This window comes from Abramis brama (assembly GCF_963993115.1).
Source record: "Abramis brama genome assembly, chromosome: 1".
In the NCBI taxonomy this organism is placed as follows: Eukaryota; Metazoa; Chordata; class Actinopteri; order Cypriniformes; family Leuciscidae; genus Abramis; species Abramis brama.
Genome location: NC_139963.1, coordinates 40,125,409 through 40,148,225, shown reverse-complemented (window position 1 = coordinate 40,148,225; position 22,817 = coordinate 40,125,409). Strand labels below are relative to the sequence as shown.

At 39.9% G+C, this 22,817-nt stretch overlaps 1 protein-coding gene across 2 annotated transcripts in view; it reads left to right on the top strand.

Annotated features, from left to right (window-relative positions):
- The window catches only part of olfm2a (olfactomedin 2a), an 88,945-nt gene that overhangs the window by 46,914 nt on the left and 19,214 nt on the right, over window positions 1-22,817 (top strand). The window contains exons 1-2 of one of the 2 annotated variants that reach the window (XM_084113911.1): window positions 1,844-2,386; window positions 18,883-19,032. In XM_084113911.1, the coding sequence (XP_083970037.1) occupies window positions 2,243-2,386; window positions 18,883-19,032 (294 nt within the window). In that variant the 5' untranslated portion in view covers window positions 1,844-2,242. Of the gene's footprint in view, window positions 1-1,843; window positions 2,387-18,882; window positions 19,033-22,817 lie in introns of those variants that run through there. The other variant, XM_084113912.1, reaches the window with a different exon arrangement.

Sequence of the window (22,817 nt, the reverse complement as noted above, 5' to 3'; positions counted from 1 at the left end):
AAATGATCCGTCCTACTTAAAAAACCTACACAGAGAAACATTGTTTTTGGGGTCATTTAAATGAAACAGTGTTGCTTGCTCTCTCTTTGCGTGATTGAAAAGCTTTTGAAAGCTGTGGGTGAGGTGTTAGATTTATGTCATAACAGTTGCAGATCAATTTTACAGATTTTTACATTGATGCATTTGGCAGATGCTTTTATGCAAAGAAACATGCTGTTCTTTCTGGCTGTATATTTTATCAGTCTGGTTTTCCTGTGACAATCATACCCATTGACCTTGGGCATTGCTAACATGCTCTTCCAGCTCCCACTTTATATACTAGGTCCTACTTTATGTTAAGTGTCTTTGCCTTCCCCATTAACCCACTCTTAAACCTAACCAAACCTGTCCCTAACCTCACCCATGTCCCACCTCAGAAGATAGAAAGTCATAGGTATGGAAAAACACTGCAAGTAAATGATGACATAATTTTCATCTATACTTTTTTTTATGTATAAAGTGGCTTGTTGCTAAGGCAAAACATAACTGTAACTTAAAACTGAATCATCTCAGTCTCTCTAAATGGTGGTTTGCCATTGAAAATCCATTTTAGTGTGGTTTATTTCACTGAGAAATCAGGTCATGCTGTTCAGTGTAACCTTTGGATTTCTATTGATGTGACACAAAAGCAAACAAAACAGATTGCTCTGGAAGCCTAGCATCCAGCAGACTGTGACTAGTTATAATTGTATATTCCACAGATACGTAAGATAAGATACGTACATTTGTATCTAAGTTATGCTGCATTACACCTGTCAGGCAAACCTTAAAGTGTCTGTGTGTAATTAGTCAGGTTCGCCAAATACTTCCATCTGCAAGGTAGTCCCACTCCAAACTCATGGCACAGAGGTGCTCAAAAAAGTATTTTAACACTGAAAACACACATACAGTAGCCTGTCTTTAATGGGCTATTTCACTGTAGATGCAGTACTCAGATACAAACACATGATGGCAGTGTTGAGCTAGTTCAACTCAGGAAAATGGACAGATGCATCAGGTGAGTTGAGACCACACACAGTCTCAAGCAGCTGTCACTTTTCATTGATTGTTGTTATACTTCTGCAATTCAGAAGTCACTCTCAACACGTCTGAGAGAAAACACCTGAGGAAAACTAGTGAAGATAAAACAAGCCATTTGTTTGTTTTTTGAAAGTAACACACGAGGCACTGTGCATACTTAGTAGGCATACTACTTAAGGCTTGAATGACAGTTCTCCAACAGGCCATCGCTCAAGGTTAAACAGCCGCCACGCGGCTCATCTGTTTAATTATGTGACTTATGTGGCTTTAGGCTCCAGACTGGGGATGATGGAAGCGAGAGAGAGTGAGAGTGGCCTGCATGGCTGGGCTGCTGATGGACTGCAGTCAGCTCTGGTTAGTGCCGAGCACCAGTGCCATACCCGTCCGCATTCAGATTTCCCATTACTCTTTGATTAAGGGAGTGTCAGCTGCACACGAGATTGATGAGCTGTCAGGGGAAAGCCGCCAACTGGAACGCCTCATCCTCTTCCTCATTAAACACTCCGGGAGTAAAACTCCTCTTCTTCACACACATATAAACAATGCACTCATGGCGAGAGATCCTAATTTAGCTCGAGCTGTGAGCCGCCTCTGTGCAGTTGTGAGGGAAGACAAACCCTTCAAACGGTGACTGCTTCAAACAGCTGATTGTTGCAAAGATCTGGTGCACAACTCCCCTGCCTCTGATTTTTTTGCGCTCACAAAAGAGAGGGATCAAGAGGGACATAGGAGCCAGAGAGGAGGAAGACAGAGGGATGGATGTGGAACAAGGCTGGAGAGAGGCAGGGGAGGGGAGGGAAGAGAAAGAGAGAGATAGATGCAGCCAATGCGCAGCACGGCATCTTGAATGAGCGCAAGGAGAGAGAGAGAGAGAGAGAGAGAGAGAGAGAGAGAGAGAGAGAGAGAAGAAGGCAGGGAGGGAGAGGGAGTGGAAGAGTGTGAATCAGGCACTGACAGTCGCTCTCCAGCTGAAGAATAACGCGCGTCGTGCATCGCTGTGATGCTGTCGGATCTGAGCAGCTGGTGCGTGTGAGCTGGATTTGAGACTTGTGTACACGTCGCTTGGCTGGAGGAAGAGGGAGGAGGACGCATCAGGTTCGTGTCTGTTCTCGCGCTGCATCTGGACTCCGGCTCCAGGGAGCGTGGGGGGCACTAGGGCCAGGCGGCCGGCCGGGGGGACGACATGAGCGTTCCGCTCCTGAAGATTGGCGCGGTGCTCAGCACCATGGCCATGGTCACCAATTGGATGTCCCAGACACTGCCCTCGCTGGTGGGGCTTAACGGAACCACCATCTCCCGCGCAGGCACCTCGGAAAGGATCGTCAGTGTGCGTAACCTTCCGCTTTTCTACTCTTGTCCTGTCTGTTTATCTCTCTTATGTGTCTGTTTGCTCATCTGAATAAGCCAAAGAGTCAGGACCTTCGTGTTAAAGAGCAGTTACACTCCTCTGTGGTTACGATCCTCAAGAGATTTGCCAGACAGGCTTTTAGAGGGATTTTCAGGGTGAGAGGCAGGTAAATTGAATGCGTGTCTGGCTTTGGGGGTTGGTTACAGAGGAATTGATGACTTCTGTGGATGAGTGATTCTCAGTGGGAGATGATAGACGAGGAAGTTATACCTGGCGAGATTCATGACTCCTGCGAGGATATCCTCACTTGGCAGGGAGAGAAGAGTTTAGTGCCTCATGACTGATGTTCAGGTCAAATTAGGAAAGGGAGGCAGGATTGTTTCTGTGGGGCAGCGGCTCGTCTGCTGGAGCTGATGGTTCTGAGACATGAGGCTAGACTTTTGTAGCTTCTGAGCCAATTCTTTTCTTCTGAAGAGGCACAATTCTCTTTTTCCCACCCCCTCGCTCCCTGTTTTTTAATCAAATCCACTGTACTTCTTTGTGAGAACTGTGCACTTTGTCTCTGTCCATAACTGAATTAAGTGCCTTGTGTGAGAGAGGACAGGCCTTTGGCAGCATCAAGGCTGCCACATTTAAAGTAAAAACACAGAAAGACAAGATTCAAATCTAAGAAAGACTCTTGAGCTAAGCACCTTGTTATATCCTAAGGTTGTTAAGTAAGCTCTGGCTGAAATTAAACCTTCACAATTCTGTCAGTGTGTGAGTAATTATCTTGCATCTGTGAGTTGTGTATGCTTATGTGTTTTCCAAATGTTGGCTATTGAAAAATGGGACCAGGTGTAAGTAGGTGGAGTGAGAGTGAGATGTGATCCCTGTAATGTTTTCTGGATCATTAAGGTTGAGAGACTGCCTGGGGTATCTGTGTAGTATCTAAGCATCTGCCCCTCAATAAAAGCTCTACTCGGCACAGCTTATGGCCAGGGATGACACTCCATCTGGATGAGAGAGGAGACGCTGTAGGGGTCGTTTGGGTCGGTCAGAATGCCTACGCTGATTTCCATGGAGTCTGCAGAAACTGTCTATCACGGCTTTGTCTAACACATTCACACTCGCTTTGGAAGACTGTTACTACTAATCACAAGCTAAAAGCTGCTTTCCTACAGAGAGAGATGTTTACCATGTACAGAGCTCTACAGTCAACACCAACTCTGCTTTATATCAAGTCTGATTACTCATCCAGTCATGTGCTCATGTCTGCCCAATGGTCTTGCTATAAGACAGGCCATAGATATAGTCACCAGGGGTTAAGCTCGGTATGTGGGTAAATGAGAGCCTATCAGGATTAGGTGAAGTTCAGAATTGAAGAACTGGCTCCCTTTCAATTCATGAGTATAAATTTATGGATACATTTACATGACAACGATGTGCTAAAAACAAAAAACAAAATTCCTTTGAGCTTTTCGCATACAGACGACAACATTGTCAAAACGATCCGCGAAAACAAATGCCCAAGCCGGAGTTGGCAATGTCCATTACAAGCCTATAGATTGAACACGTAATACGCATGCACATGACGTCACCATTTGCACAAATTAGAATTTTTGTAGTTTACACAAAGACGATAACGGTATAGTTTTCAAAAACTTCTACTTTGAAACCCTTTTTAAAAAACACAAAACGCTGTTGTCTGAAGTGTTCTCTGGTAAATGAATCTATTGTTCTACCTTCAAACTTATTTTTTTGTTTGACTTTTTTCAAAACTTTCCAACTCAGCTCAATTTAAAAGTCAATGTTTGCTGGGTATGAATTTCTTGGAATTTCGTTTCCTTTTTCCTTTCTTATATTAAAATTTGAATTGCAAGTGTTTGCTACTTAAATTTGAATCGAATTTGAATCAAAGAACTGAATTGGGATTTAAAAGGCGTTCTCTATTCAATCCTGAAAATCTGAAGCTCAGGTTGGGTGCAAGCTCCAGAAATTTGATAACACCTACTGTATATCAAGTAACACTGGAAACTATTGGAAAATGAGCCAAAATTATTCAGAACATTTATTTATTTAGCTAAAGTGGCACCTATTGATGCTCCGCTATCGGTAGTCATCATTACCCAAAACACATTAGCATTCGTTAACTGCTACGTATCTCATTTCAAGCAATCACTTTAAAACATTGCCTCACTTCACCTCAAGGAAAAAAACCAAGGGGAAATTAGCATACGTAAAAACATTCTTCCCCAAAGCAAAGGCCTTCGTTTTTAGATTTGAGGCATTAGACAGATGTTACTCTCATGCCGGGGACTAATTTATTCTCTGTGATAAGTGTGAACCCATCCAAAGCAATCTGGCTTTGCAAAGACTCAAAATCTAATCTCAAAATCAGCTTGCTCTCAGTCAGGAAGAGAGATGCATCCCTCTGTTCCTGAGATGAGGTGATGATCATGCGAAATGAGCTGCAGAATGGAAGTGTGGTCTGTGAAGCAGAGTGACTGATGGACTGATGGACTCCTTCTGCCATGATCATCTGGACCTGCATGTCTGTCCAGTCCACCATTATGTCACAGTTACATGTTAAGTATGCCATACTCCATCAGCTCTGAGCAACAATCACACTCCGCTTCACTTTCTCTTTTGCCCTTCTCAGCTCAACTGCTTATTCATGTGAACTCATCACATGTAAAGATCAACACTACACTTAAAGGTGGAGTGTGTAATTTCTGCACTACTAGTAATACCACACATATTTTTTAAAACGCTTTTTTCCAAACATCCGAACTGCTTCTTTTACCTGATTCTATCCCATTATTCAAACAGGTAGACTCACATCAAACTCACTCCATATGCAGCTGATATGATATGATCCTGGGCTGGCGGTTGTCTTAATTAAGTTGGATCCCAGTGCCGCATTCGACACTGTTGATCATTCGATTCTCTGAGAACGTCTGGAGTATGAGGTAGGCATTTGTGGGACAGCTCTAAAATGGTTTTGTTCATATCTAGGATAGAACATTCTCTGTTGATTTTGCAAACACTTCATTCCCTTAAAATATGGTATTCCTCAAGGATCTATTCTGGGTCCTATGCTGTTTTTATTGTATATGTGCCCTCTGAGATCCATCTGCCGCCGCTATGTCTTATCATATGTATGCAGATGGCACACAGTTATATTTACCTCTTAAAGCTGGAAATGATCTGTCTTTTGAAGTACATGTTGGTCTGTTTGAATGAGGTCAAAGTCTGGCTGTCTAATAATTTTCTTCAGGTTAATGAAAGAAAATCTGAAATAGTAATATTCAAAAAATTACACTTCGCCTTTTTAAATGTGCTACTGTATATAAATAAATACAAATAAAAAATTTGAAAGTTAAGGAGAAAAAGTATTTCTGATAGTGACAATAGATGTCAGGAAGTTTATTGTTATGTACTCTAGGTAAGGAAACAACCTTTACATACACAGTAAAGTGCAAAGCTGCATAAGAGCAATTATACAGCAATGTCTCAGTACCGCAATGAATGATGGGTAACAATTTTGTTGCATGTGCGTGTGTGGTGAATACTGCTGGTTCAAGGGTGAGTCTAACACTGTCTCCTCGATTATGAAAAATAAATGAGATGCGAGTGAGAAGCCGTAGGACAATCTGCGACAAACGTGTAATGAACACAAACACTTAACAAAGCCACATGCCCACGTGACTGATCTCAGCCGCCGTTTCTTGTTTTCATGGGACCAAAATAATAAAAGAACGTCACGGAGACCGACATGCATAAATGAGCAACAGATACAACATTCTACTAAACTCTACTGACTCTGTGGGAATTGGAAACATGGAGCATTGGAATTATTTTTTTGGAGCGGCTGTCTGTTATGAAAGCACCAAAACACAGCTCTGCTCAGCTGCTGCTGCCCACCAGGGATCTCTAAATGAGAAAGTGAGGCTGAGCCACATTGGCTACACACACCCACAGATGACAATGTTGAGATTTACAGCCTTAGAAAAGACATCCAATCAGACTCACCTTAGTCTTCAGCTGTGTTTACTCTGTCTGGGCTGTTACAAAGCGTTCACATGTTGCTGATTGCCCTCTTTAGCCCCTGCTGGTAGAGTCTGTTACTACGCCATCTGACTGTGAGAAGCATGTTTCTCCATCTGCGGTCATTCAAAATTAACCATGCATTTTTACTACATTATTTTTACATAATTTTTTTTTTTTTTTTTACAAGTATATATGCATATAGTCAATGTTTTGCCAGTCGACAGTTTGGATTTTGAACGCTCTTTAAAGCATAAAATGGAGCTTAAACTGTTTTTTTTTTCTTCTTTTTTTCAAGTTTATATTTTTCCAGGCTGCTGCCTTTGAGTCACAGCTCAGGATAGCTGCTAGTGAATGTTTTGGGGCTATGTGTGTTGTGGTGGTGCATTAGCCAATCAGTGCAGTCATGACATAATTTTACTGGAGCCCAAGAGTGATTATTTATGTGTTTTTTACAGTTCAGTTGATTGGCTTATATAGATCTGTGATCCCATAAGCTAAGATGGCAGCTCAGCAACTACCATTCAGATGAATGGGAATGCTAGCTCTCTCCATGTAATATAAACCTCATAGTTCCACCCCAGAAACGTGCTGTTCAACACTCTTGATGTCTTTGACGACAAGCTGAAAGACTGTGAGAAACCTTCACATGAATATTAATATTAAGAAACTGGTGAAGCAAGATCTCGTCAGTCCCTTGACTGGCACCTTTGCAGATCTGAAGAGGTAGGAGAGGAAGCACTTCAAACTTCTCTGTCAGATTATCAATGCCATGCTCAAAATTGAATCCTGAATCCTTTATTTTCCGAGTCAAAAGCAGGGCAATCTTTAAGAATGCCTGTAGGAAATTGAGCATCTAAATGCTCTCAGAGGACAAACAGAGTAATATCTCGTTCACCAGTTTTATACTGCTCTAGTTGTGTATCTTAGAGCTTAGTGAGGGAACATTGGTAACTGTGTGCATGCATGACATGTTCATTTTGCATCAGAATCTGTGCTTTACAAGGATGCTTGATCTTTAAAGTTGTCCATGAGTGTCATGGACATATGTTTTGATAGAAGCAGCACTCAGAGCCATGGCACAGCTCACATCCATGTTTAGAGTAGAGACTTTGGGTCAAATTTTGTCAATTTTGGGCTTCAGGGTGATATAATCACAAAGCTGAGTGCAAAGCCTTTTGTTGATGAAAAAGAGAGAGCGAGAATGGGAAAAAATAAGGGTCGGGAGAACGAAAACACACCAAAGGACATCTGAGGAGAAAAATAAGGCAATTTTCTCTCTCCTTGTTACTGTGGAAACTCAGGTTCACATAGCGCCAATAAAGGTCTTTCTGTTGAAAACAACTGGTCATACCACACGCTGCTTATAAAAGCTGTAATGGACTTCCTGTCACTTTCATGAAATAGACCTTACAGATTTACATTTCATTTATGTCCAGACTTTACAGTGCCAAACTCAGAGGTCAGTCTAATGAAAACCGCCCTAAGTTCAATCCCACAGACACCATGGGGGCCAAGCGTGCCACTGTAATTAGTTAATCCTTTCCGTAGTATGTTAATGGTGGCCTCAAAGTAAAGGCTAGCTGGTGAGCACAAGCAGAAGTAGCGACAGCGAGTGAGAGGAAACCCAGAGATGGGAGTTGACCCTAACTTCCTGCTCTCAGTGCCTATTGATCACCTTCCGTTTTCTCAATAGGACGTCGATACCTGGGTAGCTGGGATGTGTGTGATGGTTTCCAACCAAGCCAGGGCTTAAGATCAGACTGCGGGATCGAGGCTTGTAAAGGTCGAGCGGTGCGGGAAAGCTTGTGGGGCTCACGGTGAGGGCTGGGCATGTAATGGAGCTGGTGTCAGGCTTTGGCAGCGGTTGGGCTGAGTAAGAAACTGCCACTCTGAGTCTGAAATTAGACCTCGGCATCTTCCCCCTCAGCAGCTCTCTGCTTTCTCTCGCTGCTGTCACTCTTTTTCTCTCATTCTCTGTTTTTTTTCCTGTGTTTCTTTCCCTTCCGCTCACACAAACAGTAGCTGCGGTAGTTCGTTATCTATTGCACTCACATCAGGTTCTGTCCTCCTTTGGTCTGTTGCTCAGGATCTCTTGGTGAAGCGATCACTTTGCTCTTTTCTATGCCTTGACATTTCTATGCCTTGACACAGAGTGTTGGAGGACAAAGGAGGTGTGTGTGTGTGTGTGTGTGTAATAACAAATGATCGTTGCGACAGGAAGCGAATCAATCAAAACTAACCTTAGCTGGAAAATAACTTTATTAAAGAACTGCTATTAAGCCAAAACAATCTACAGTATGTTACCTTAAATTATACGTTTATCTCTGTAAAGCTGCTTTGAAACAATCTACATTGTTAAAAGCGCTATATAAATGAAGATGACTTTAAGGGTAGGGTAAGTGTCTGTGTGTGTGTGTGTGTGTGTGTGTGTGTGTGTGTGTGTTGTTAAGCAAACCTATAGTGCCAAATACACTATTCAGCAATGACGTCATCGCTATTGACTGAAATGTGCCAAACTGATTTCTGATCTCCCATCAGGTGAGAAAGTAACCAAAACTACGTAAGATAAGATACGTGATGATCATTTTTTATGTTGTGCTTATGTTTATGTTGATTTATATTGATTTATTATGTGAAAGAAATTGTTTTCATTACTGATGCCATTGTAGCAATGCTCTAATGCTGCCTTCAAGGGCACCTGGGAAACTCGTACCTCAGAGTCAGGGATTCATTATTACGACATCACACATTCAAGTCGGGAAAAAACATGGAATTATCCTAAACAAAACAATAAACCCAACTTCCTGAATTAAAAATTATGAAAATTACTAATTTCTTTCACTTATTTATACAAGGTAAATAAATATAAATAATAGGTATATAAATAAATATATGAATTATGAATATTATAGATCAGTGTCTCTGCAATGTTTCAAACCGATACGTCCCTTTGAACCTCACAACTCAGCGACTCGTGCATCATTTAGAATTCTGAGTTTCTCCACTTGTAAATACGACTTTGCTCGATCATTCATGTGCACAAAGATTTACATTTATGAAATTTCAGACTCCATTTCAAGAGCATACAGTCAGCCAGGATTAATTGGAAAGCATCCAATAATAGGGGTAGAAGTAGGTGCGTCATTATCAGCTCCTTAGTTCAGTATTCAGGGCACTGATCAGGGAGTCAGACATTTTAAGGGCTGTCTCAATCGCAAAATCCTTCCAGTGCACTGAAACGTTCATTCCCTAAAATGTCCCACAATGCTTTGTGAAAACCAGGCAGCATCGATGCTCACTATGGGTACGTTCAGACAGCAGGTAAATGTGCCCAAATTCGATTATATTTTTTTTATTATTTTTTTTTTTTCTCAAATCTGTTTTTCTCATGACAGTGTGAACAGCACAAACCACATGGAATCTGATCTTTTCAATTCGGATTTGTGTCACTTCCATATTTGCAATGCGACCTCAGTTTGAACAGTCATATCGGAATTCCTGCGACTTTGACGTCACTCTAGTCTAGAGCAACATTCATCACAATTCTGCACTCATGCTACTCATGCTGTCCTCTGTGTTTACTTATGTGTGACAGCGTGCTGCGTGACGTCTTTTAATCGTTATTTTGCTCATGAGGGTCAGTCCAGGACCATAATCTATTCGCACTGGAATCTGATATTGGCAACATTTAAAACAACAAAGTGAACAGCTACACAAAAAAATCGTATCTGAACAATGAATCGGAATTGAGCACTAAGGCTTACAGTGTGAACTATGTTCCCTTAACGGAAATTCTGAAGCATAGAACATAAATCACACAAACCAACTCAATACATATCATGACACGTAGAAAAAAAAATTCAGCATAAACATGCACTGATAGACAGGTAGTGAACATACATTTAGAATTTATTTACAGCTGATATGTTGAAGGGTTATGTTACAATAAAGTATAATGAACTTAAAATAGCGTAGCAAAAAAGTTACAATCAGTTTTGCTGTTGTTCATAAATACCAGTAGTGGTGTTGTACAAAGAGGACGTTGCCATGTCACCAGAAATAGTCATCAGTAGCTATGTTTTCATCCACCTATTTTTATGCGCCTATTTCGGGATATTGCATAAAAAAAAAAAAAAAAAACACTGGATGGAAATGCTGAGCTGCTCTATCTATACAATCCCACACAAAATCTGAGGTCCGGTGAGAAGAGACTTCTCTCTGTCCCCAGATCGCGATTAAAGCATAGAGGAGATAGAGCCTTTGCCATTGCCTGTGGAACAGCCTTCCGGCGTATATCAGATCGGCACAGTCCTTAACTGTTTTTAAATCGCCTCTTAAAACCTTTTTTTTTTCTTTCTTGTCTTTCAATTCACTGAGTTTCTGTCATTAATGTGTGGTTTGCCCTGTGTTTCTTTGTTTTTTGTGTTGTTCAGCACTTTGGTCAGCTGTGTTTGCTTTTTTTAAATGTGCTATATAATATAAAAAAAAAAAAATTGAAACTTGAAATGCCAAGATGCGCATAAATTCTAAAAATGCGCATAAAAAAGTGTATGCACTCAATTCATTCGGATAAATTTTTTAACCGAAAAGAAAGCATGCGTAGGCTAACGAATAAATTCCTCGATGCGCATCAAAAAAAGTCATGTGACGCAATGGGACGGCATAACTGGACCAACCAGCGGACCAATCTTGTTGCAAAGCATCTGAAATGCTGTTTTGGGTCGTTCTGAAAAGCCTAAACAAAGTCTGTCATCAAAGTGGTTTGGTATAATTACCTCCCAGAACTGTCTTACATGACTGTGTTCACGAACAGCAGGCATCCGCCTCCGATAAGATAACATGACCGTGTTTATTGTATTTCGGTGCAAGTAATATATATAATACAAAAATGAATATACAGTGGCTTCTCCTACTGCAACAACTTCCATTTTTCTTATTGATATTTAGTGCCAATTTATCAGGAAGTGACGATTTTGTACTCTTCGGTTGGATGGAAACGGTGCTTTATTGGCAAATGTTTAATACGAAATTCCCATTTAGCGCACAAGTTAAATTCGCAACTTTGGATAGAAACATAGCTAGTGTCCCAATGTGTAGTGAGCCAGGGTCCTTACCAGTGCCTGAATTCATGTACACAATATACTTATTCACTACCTTGGAAGCTAGGGAGCTGATTGAGAATGCACCCAGTGAGTCATGCGATTCAAAATGGCCGCCCCCTTGAGGCAACCCGCTCAACGTCGAATAAAATGGCTTTTATCAGGCTTCAGATATGACTCGCATCTTCATCTCTTATAAGAGTACATGCTTTTAAACATTCTTTTCAAAACTATTATTAATATCTTTGTGTAAAACTAAAAATTAATAAATGACTGAGTGCATCTTTAATTATTTTTTTTTAAAGTTGCCAGCCACCCCCCAGCGATTTTGTTGTATGGATATCTGAACATGCAATATATCAAAAGAAAGAATAGACAAAAAATAATAGTTTTAATAAAAAAAGAAATATATTAAAAAAGCAACATTTTGAGCAAAACGCTGAGAAAATCACGTTTTTGTCATAGACTACATCTAGATCGGATTCAGAACGATGACCAAAATATAGATGGAGTAAATCGAGTCCATCAAACACCCCGAAAGCTTCACAGTCCTATAGCTCGTCCTGGGCCGACATCTCATTTGTTAACAGCTGTTTTGATTTATATGCTGTTCAATGTTGGTGATCGCTTGTTTCTACATCTTCTTCATATGTGTTTTGATCAGGAGATTAAGTACTCTTTCAGAAGATGTGCCATAGCGCCCCCTACCGTATACCACCTAAAACACGGATTCCCGGAAAATTCCGTGTTTGGCGGGGAAGCATTTTCTTGTAAATAACAGAAAATTCTGTGTTTTGCGGGGAAAGAGTTAATCTACAGTTATGTGTATATGGATTTTGGACCACTATGATTTCACTGCAGACAGGGTTATTACCCTGCTCAATGCGACATAAATTGAAATTAAGCAGCTGACAAAATGTCCTGCTCATCACCTACCATGACCACAGCAGGTTAGAACAACAACTGAAATGAACATAGAAGACGTACCATTCATTGCTCTCTGCTTCATCGTGTCGCACCTGGTTAAGATACAGTATTAAAAAACGAATGATCAGCAACTTCACTGATCATTAATTCACTCGCTTTGTCGTCTTAAATGCCGGCAAATAGACTGCGCACTACTGACAAATCACTGAGTAATTTGATCGTTTGCCGAGTGTTAAATGCAAATGAGAGGTAAAAAAACAGATGCATGCAGATACACTCATCCTGACGTTTACGGATGGCAGCTCAACCGTTACTAATTAAACCGTTGCTCATTACATCTGACCTCTTTGTTCATAAATAACTGGCCTATTCCGTAACATGCACCCACATACAGATGCTGGATGGGATGGGATCATCAAAATAAGGGCGAGATGCTTCACACATATGTAAGTGATATGGTGTGTGTGTGTGTGTGTGTGTGAGAGAGAGAGTGTGCCCCCCGTACTCTACTCTGCCATTAGCAGTAGATGAGAGGAAATTACAGCAGAATGAATTGGTGGGTGGTAATGAGTCCAGGGGTGATTCTAATCAGTTCTTAAATTAAAACTCAACATTTATGCAACATTAATGAACAGAAAGCATATTTATGCGGCTTTTGTCTTCCACCCGTCGGATGGGCACACGTGCCACGCTGATGTTTAACATGTGAGGTGCATGTACCGCACTGATGATGGATGCTTTATCCTCTTGAGGGACTGCGGGTGGCAGATTGGCGTATAGATTGAGTCGGAGCTCGATGCTAACCGTATCTGACGTGCTCAGACACTAAAGCCGCAGGTCGGTCGGGATGGGAATGAGAATGATGATGAAATGTTAGGGTGGTAATACACTGGGCTGGGAATCGAAGACCCAAGCAATAGCTCATTCTTTCAGGCCAGGGCGAGATATGCTTGGGCTGGTCTCATGTCGGCTATGAGTGGTCAGCAGAGCGTAGTGTCAGCGCACGCCGTCTCGGAGCAAGACCTGTCCGTGCTGATCTCGCAGAGACGGTTGGATTTCTGCATCAGCTCACCTGGGAAAATTCCAGCCTGGATGGCAGAGCAGTTTCAGCAAGTGTTTGATGACAGTGACACGACGCACAGAAAATCACTGCTAACGGAAAGCGCGGACCCTGCTAGATTTGACAGCTGCTGAAAGCCAGACTGGACAGAAAAATAGCACAATGCCCAGAGAGACATTTATAACAGTTTATAACAATTTATAATAAATGTGGCATTGTTGATGCAAATCAACAAGCAAGAGGTTAGATGAACAGAAGGAATGAGGCAAATGACTGAGCTAAGACCAACCGTATCGAATCTGAACCACCAGGAACTGACTGTGTGTGTGTGTGTGTGTGTGTGTGTCTGTCTGTCTCTCATACCTTCAGGCTTTGCAGGCACCTTCGCTGGAATGAGATGGGAGATTTCATATGTGTCCTAATCTGCTGGGTAAAAAAAAAAAACAGTTTGGTGTATTTTTAGACCTACAATTTTTAATGTCATTTCATCGTGTTGGTGTGTTTTGGTTGTTTCTTTTGTTTTTTGTTTTTCTTTTGAGAGAGAGAGAAAAAGAGAGGTTGTAACTGAAAATAGGGAGCCCATGCTACCTAAACGAAAATGTGCTCAAGGGGAGAGACAGAGATGGAGGATAAATTGGGGAAACAGATGCACAGAGAGAAATTTTCTCAAGCCAGAATTAATCAAAACAACAATCAATTTTTCGCCCGCATCTCCAGACTCAACAAACTGATAAAATTGAAAAGACAAGCATCATTAGACGGTTCAAATGATTTGCAACTCCACAACGAATCAACACAGATCTTCAAAGGGATCAAAAATGTGCATGTTACTTGTGACTAGCAGAGAAGTCAAAGAAATTGTCGAATGAGAAAAAGACTGTCAAAACACAGAAATTGAGATGGCTTGATTTAATCAGAGTTGTTTGTCAAAGGAGCTGAGCACAAGGATAGCATACGTTTTTACTTTAGGAGAACATTTCAGACTTTTTCAGACTTTTCACCTGCGACAACTAATCGTATTTTCATTAAAGCTTTTTGAGAATTGCTTACTCTCACTTAGAACAAAGCCAACCAGCATTTAAATCTCTTAATTGCCTTTGAGCGCTCATACGTTTGCTCAAGTAACTTAGGCACTGATATAGACAACACTATAAATAAAAATAGAACAAGATCTAAACCTGAAGGATCACTCATATTATCGCAATATAAATCCTCATATCGCCTAGCCCTAAAACTTGCTCTATGTTAAAGCACTAAGGCATTATTGAGACATAACAGTATGACCATCTGTAAAGCTGTTTTGAAACAGTATGTATTGGGAAAGGAGATACACATACATTTGACTTGAATGAATTACACTCATTGTGATTATTTACGTGTGGAACCTGTATTTTTTATTACCTTCACACCTAAATTTACAAATCAATTCCTTTTGATTTTGTGATATTACATTTGCCTGGCAGCCTAATAAAGCATTATTGAGTTGAACTGCTCTAATTTGAATTAAATTGAGTAAGCGAGCAAGAGAGATTGCTCAGGGACAAACAGAGCCGAAGACACAGGAAGAAGGGACAGATGGGAAGGTGAGGAGAGGACAGAGTGTGGAAGAAAAGGATGTGGAGGGAGTGAAAATGTGAAGGAGACAGAAAGAGACAAGAGTGGCAGGGATTGGCAGGATGTGACGGGAAGTGACAGTGAGCTCATTGGGGCGGCTGCTGCTTTACTCTCCAATCACATAGTCTCTCTGTCCTCTCGGTCATTTAATCTGATCGGGGAAGTGTGGGGAGAGAGAGAGAGAGAGAGAGAGATTGAAAAACACCGTAGAGGGTAAGAAAGAATGAAAATGGGAAGGTTAGAGCAGGAGGAGACATTTTATTGCCACTCCTTTTTCTTGTGAATGCTATCCCTTTTTATTGACAATCAATTGTTCTTTTCCAATCTAGTTTTATTCTTCTTTTAGTCTTTAGGGATAGTAAAACCTGAAAACCACCTTCATTAACATACCAAATATTGTCTTATAGGAATATTCCTGGTTTAGTCAAGTTAAGCTCAATTAAAAGCATTTGTGCCAAAATGTTGATTACTACAACAATTAATTTATACTTGAATTAATGTAAGTGCCGTTTTAAAATTATAAGCTTCACACTTCTGCTTTTAAATCCGCCCAAAATTGACCCATTTAGTGGCATTGTAAATACTTCAATATAACCTTGATGTCTGTTTGCGGGGGTTTTTTTATAATTATTTTTTTAGAAAGGGAACTATGGACGTTTGAACATTTTCTATTTAATTAATGAAAAAGCAGAAAGGTTTGTGAATTTTGATTTAGAAAAAATCAATAATCAAAATAAATGAAGAAAAAAAAAATGCATGTGTCATTTGTATGTGTTCTTGTTTAACCTATATTAAGAGGACCAAATGTCCTCATAAAGGTAAAGCTAGTAAAATGTTTGACATTGTGGGGCCATTTGGTCGGGCCCAGTGAGGAAAACAGCTTATATATCATACTAAGGGATGTTTTTGAAAGGTTTAGGGGTAGGGTTAGTGTAGGGGGAGAGAATATGCAGTTTCTACAGTATAAAATCCATTACGCCTATGGAAAGTCTACATAAAGTGTGTGTGTGTATTCCCAACATTGGGAAAAAAAATGTCCCCACAAAGATGCCAATTATAGATGCACAGGTCGACCGGTTGATCTCTATTCTGGACTTGCTCACAAACTGCATTGCAATCATTTCCCAAAATGTCACTTGTGTGGAAATATTATGAAGTAATACGTTAACACAACTAAAGATGGGACAGGACGTTAACACGACTAAAGATGGGACATGCCGAATGACGGACACAAAGAGGAGAACAGAGAAAATACAGTACCAGGCACAACAAGCTCACTCTTTGCGATGCATGAAATATAGGAAGAAAAATATAAACATTGAATTGGTGTTGGGGTTTATATGAATGTATCTCTGAAGGGAACTAACTGTCTTCAGAAAAGGTTTGATGGCATTTACTTTCTTACCTCCGTATAAAGTAGTTTATAAGCGCAGCGTTGCTTTGTGCACAGCGCAAACCAAGAAAACGAAATTGCTGCTGTTACATAAGCGACCACCTACTGGCAGAGAGTGAATTTTCATTCGGTTTTTGTTTTGTGCAAGCGTGTCTTATGTAGCATAATCTGTCAACGCTAAAGTCAGACCTAGGGATGGGACGGTATGGAAATTTAATATCACGATTATAGTGACCAAAATTATCACGATTATCAATAATATCACGGTTTTGTTAAAACGAGATGAAAGTGTTTAAAAAGAGTTGATGCTCACACTTAAGACATTTTTACATGTTTTATATTTGAAAATCAACAAACAACAACTAAAACAAGCAGCTCTATACACTTTTTAAGGCATTTCCTTCCTTATAATGACGGTTGTCAATAGCAACGCATTATAACACAGCGCACATCCATTGTAACGGCCACCTAGTGTTAAGTAGTGTTCATGACATGAATTTGGATGTGCCTTTAAGATAACTTCTTCTATGGCGTACGTTATTGCATGCATGCTGTTTTTATGTGAGCGCGCACGCACATTGAGAGTGAGAATGCTCGCGCAAAGAGGAAGATGACCGCTCTACTGCTGACCGTTGTTTTATTATAATGTGTTTACTTCCCCTTTGATTTGTCGCGTGTTTTAGAGTGTTTTCTTTTCACTTTTAACATTCGCTCTTCAACATGTATGAAGAGTGTGCTTAACTGAGAGAAAACATCTATAAAAGTCTCGTTGAACTACCAGTTCATTTGCACTGTCATGTATTCTTCATCTGGGCAGACTTCAAACTCTCTGACAGACGTTACAACATGTATCACAACGGACGCGCTTTCTCGTTTCATTCAAATAGGCTACAACTTGCCGTCTTGCGTCTCCGTTTTTAATTGTATTGAAAATTAAATCAGAGTTGATTTATTGTTTACAGAGTTTGATAATATTGTTGTGATCATTTTGTCTGAACGATTGTTTTGTACGCTGTAATAATGGATTTATAAACAGATAAGATTTAAAACATTTATCTCAATTCAATGTCCCCGTAATTATGTGGTAAAACGTGTATAATGAATAAATTATTATCCCTTTAATGTCACTCTTAATAGTCTTGTTTGAACTTGTTTATTATTTGTCTTTGGCTAAGCCTGCTGCGAACTTTTCTTTGCGGAAGCTTCACGTTTAGGCTATTTCAAGTGATTGATATAAAATAATTCAACTTAAAACAACATTTTATGCCCAATTATTGCCCAGACGTAGTTTTGGTATTAAGGTCAAAGTTAACTTGCCTTGCATTCGCTATACAACAGTCGGTGATGGTCACACAAGACGACTCGGCAGATCTGAAGTTTCCCCCTATTGCAGCGACTTCTTGTGCATGTTCTGCTGACATGGTGACCATCCTCGATTAAGTTTCCCTCAGGACTTTTGTTAAAGCCAAAATATGACCACACCTCAGAATTGATTATTTTAAAAGGCTGAAAAATCTCCCGAGCACGGTCACTGCCTTCCGCAATTCCTTCTTGAATAAAAAATAACATTGCGCGCTGCCGCTGCGCCTGCGTCAGACTGTTGCTGGCTGAACAGGATATAAAATCACGATAATCAAACACGGTTTTAATGATAATTAAATTTTAAACGATATTACTAACCGTCAGTACATTTTATCGTGGTTTATCGTGAAACCGGTAATCGTCCCATCCCTAGTCAGACCATTCTTACACAATCCTGTTTAAATCAAAAACGATTGCTCATGCTACATGTGTGTAGCATCCTTGTTTGGATTGCAATTTTCCATTGGAAGTGGTTGCCTCTAATTTGAAATGACTACAAAAAATTTTTTGTTAAAAGGCCATTTTGGCTTGTAATAGAGCAAATAAACAAAAAGTAAATTTATTAAAGAAAAAAAAAAACGGCAACCAGTAACGGAATGGGCCACTTTGCTAGTAAAAATTTGGAATCGGCCATGAGAAAACATGATCGGTGCATCCCTGAAGGCAATATCCGAAATCCTTGTGGGGACATTTTTTTGGTCCCAACAGCTTATATTAAGCGATGTTTTAGGGTTAGGGGTGTGTGTGTCTGTGTGTGTACGTTTGAGCATGTATACTGTTTCAAGACATCCATCTCCTGACTCCACCTCCAGTGAAAAAGCAGCTTTATCGATCCAAAGCGGCTCTATTTCCTCCAAGTGTCTAAGCTGATCAAAACCTCCTCCTCTCACAGATGCCACATTCTATTTTGCTCATGCAATTTACTCTGTCTCTCCATGCATCCTTCTCTATCTCTTTTTTTCATCTCTTCATCTCTTTCTCTATGCAGGCCCTGTATCCGAGCCCAGAGGAGGGCTGGCAGATCTACAGCTCGGCACAGGACGCAGATGGGAAATGTATCTGCACCGTTGTGGCTCCAGCACAGAACATGTGTAATCGAGACCCACGTAGCAGACAGCTCCGTCAACTAATGGAGAAGGTGACATTTGCCTGTTACATGCACAGTAACCTAAATGACACGCACTTGTCAAGAGCAAATCCTTGCAGAGTAATGTTTTGTACATATTTGCACAGTCATGGATCCCAAACATTATATAATACTGTTGCCCATTAGAGAAAGTTTCTGAAAGTACATGATGCAAAACAACCGCCTAAAAGAGGACACGTCCTAAATACTGCTGTGAAATTGGATTCATTCTTCTGAGCTATTAGGAGGTTTTTATTTTTTTCCTAATCATACTCATTAGACGGGGACGAGGCAAAGAACAGCTGAAAAAAATAAAGTACCTCTTAAATCAGGAAATGGAGCACTCAATGCACAGGCTTTGTTAAAAGTAAAAGCTTTGGTAAAAAAAATTCACACACAGAGACCCTCTGTAAAGAGAACAAAAATGAAAATTTAGTCATCGTTGGGGAGTAAATGAAGACAGAATGTATTTCGAAGTCGGTATCATATATTTATTTTATCTGTTGAACACAAAACACCATATTAAGCCCTATCTAAGTTTTACGTGTGTTCTAGATATCAAGTGGGCCTTTTTTACTTTCGCTTGGCTCCACACCACGAGCCTCCGCTGACTGCGTGCGCTCCTCCACAAACGGACGAGGCATTTATACTTGACACGCTCATCATTGTACTATTCTTTGAAACGACAGGGGGCGACTCAGAGAAATTGTCCTCTAAACCATCAGGATTCAGTGGTGAAAAGAAGTAAGGTACACACGTAACATTGGCTGCATTGTACTTATTTTGAATAAGTAATTACTTAACGACTTCTAAAATAGGAAGTTTTATATAGTATGAATGTGTGTAGTATGAATGTAATACGGACGTACTACATTCAACATGATGTCATTATCACGTGACCTACCAGCGTCAATTACGTTGCTTCACTGCCATTCATAACTCGTGGCCTCATGGGATATTAAAGTGTCCATCGTATGCACACTTCAGAATCCAGTGTTGGGAGTAATGCGTTACAAAAGTAATGTATTACAGTAACTTATTACTTTTTGTTGTAACGCAGTAGTGTAAGGCATTACTAATCAATTTTCAGTAATATTTTACTCGGTACATGTTCAGTAACGCTTGCGTTACAACACACTTTTAGCCCAAAATTTAATTATAAAAAAAACAAACAAAAAACGGGGGAAAAAACAGCCAGACCGCGAGACATTAACGAATGAAAAATGCCTAAGTTATTACATGTTCGTGGTCAGTCAATAGCCGCGTGTGGTGTCCAAGTTTGTAAATAACGACTAAATGACAGCTTCTGATATATTTGTATGGCGATTTATTTCATTCATCTCCCTCTTGCTGGTGTACCTTTGTATTGTGTGACATAGTCCAGTAAAAGCGTGTGTAGGACAGGTTTAGCAGGAGTGCCGCAAGGCATGATTTCGGTCTCTGTGATCGCGCTGGCCAGTGGAAAAGCGGCTAATAATGAGAATATGGTAGAAGAAGACTGTACATTCGCGGGATGGACGTATGCGCATTACTCTGTTTGTTCTGTGTTTTCTTTCTAACCAGAGAGCAGTATGTTTTCTTTCGTTTTGAATTGTTCTGTTTAAAAGTAGACATGTCTGACTGTGAGGCAAGCAGACTCTGAGTTTCGGTTCATTTATGAGACGCGCTTCAATTCATGCGCGGGCGCCTCCGTGCCCTGATTATCTCGTCTACTATATTTATAAATAACGACTAAAAGACAGCTTCTGATATATTTGTATGGCGATTTATTTCATTCATCTCCCTCTTGCTGGTGTACCTTTGTATTGTGTGACATAGTCCAGTAAAAGCGTGTGTAGGACAGGTTTAGCAGGAGTGCCGCAAGGCATGATTTCGGTCTCTGTGATCGCGCTGGCCAGTGGAAAAGCGGCTAATAATGAGAATATGGTAGAAGAAGACTGTACATTCGCGGGATGGACGTATGCGCATTACTCTGTTTGTTCTGTGTTTTCTTTCTAACCAGAGAGCAGTATGTTTTCTTTCGTTTTGAATTGTTCTGTTTAAAAGTAGACATGTCTGACTGTGAGGCAAGCAGACTCTGAGTTTCGGTTCATTTATGAGACGCGCTTCAATTCATGCACGGGCGCCTCCGTGCCCTGATTATCTCGTCTACTATATTTACTTATTTATTAAATCCAAGCAATTGGTTGATGAAACATTGATTAAAATTAAGATACAATTAATACAAAACGAAATTCACTTTAAAGAAAGGCTTTGTGCTTTCTGTTTGAGGTCTCTGTGAAAGTTTTAAAGCAGTCTTTTAGTGCCGCTTTCAGAGCGCTCACGTCCGTAACTGAGAACTGACACAACCATTGTTTTTTCCTCATAAATGCGAACACGAAAAATAAAATAAAATAAAAGGTCCCACTTTATATTAAGTGGCTTTAAGTACTATGTAGTTACATGTACTTACATTGAAATTAATAATTTGATACAATGTACTTATTGTGTAACTACATGTTTTTACATTGTACTTACATTTTAAAAATTCCTGCATGTAATTACAGCTGTAATTAATTTATGTAATTACATTTGTAATTACACAGTTGACCAATCCCTTACAACTTAACCCTACCCAATCCACCTCACCTGTCCCTAACCTTACCTGTATCACACCTCAATAGCAGCAAAAGTGTTTTACAATACAACATGAACACAATAAGTACATTGTACTTATTTTTTGATGTAAGTACATAGTACTTAACGCCACTTAATATAAAGTGGGACCAAATAAAATAAAATAAAATGAAAAAATTATGTTCTGTGGAGAGCCAACCCTTCTTCATCCGGTGGGTAGTATTAATTTTGGTTTGCTTAGCGTAATTCACAGAATTACTAAAAAATATTTTGCTACCTAAAAGTTAAAAGATTTTTTTGTGTCACGCATGCACACATGTCTATTTCCCTCATATTAAATATAAAATGCATGTGTGTAGATTGATATTTTTCTAATATCTGATCTCCTTTATTAAGGGAGTAGCCTATGGATATATAAACAGTCGTTTCAATATATTGGTATTAAATGCATTTTCTGAGAATTTATATTTCACGTTTTTACAGCAAATGTCAGGTCCACGCTGGAATTGCTCAATTTTAAAGAATTTATTCTCAACTAGTTTTGTGGTGTAGGTCCGTATTTTATAATGTTAATTTCAAATAATACTAATAGTAATTTAAAGATGTGGTAGCTTTGGATCTGGACGGGAAGGATAACTCTGGGAATTGGAAGGGGAAGTTCTGCCTTCTCACACCGCGCACTGTGACACAGGTTTGTGGATCTGAGTGTCGCGGTTTCATATCACATATCTTTACAGCCCTAGTCATTTTAGAATGTTAAGTTCTACTTCTGTAGTTATTTTGGTGAAAGTAACTCAAAAGTAATACAGGAGTAATGTAACGCATTACAATTCTGAGACAGTAATATTGTAAGGTAAGGAATTACTTTTAAATAACAGTAACAAGTAATGTATAATGTATTACAGTTTGGAAGTATAACTTGCACAACACTGTCAAAATCTCACCAGAAGTAGTAGGTCATCCGTACGGTGTTCGAGAGAGCTCAACGTGCTGCAAATGAAGAAAACACATGCAAATAGAAAAACACCCGCAAATTAAGAAAACATCTTCATCAGTTTCACAACACATGTGTGCACCAAATACTCACAACACGAGCAAATACAGAAATGCGCTGCAAAAGTTCACAACACCACCAAATACAGAAACGCGCTGCAAATAGCACAGACCGCAACAGAAATGTT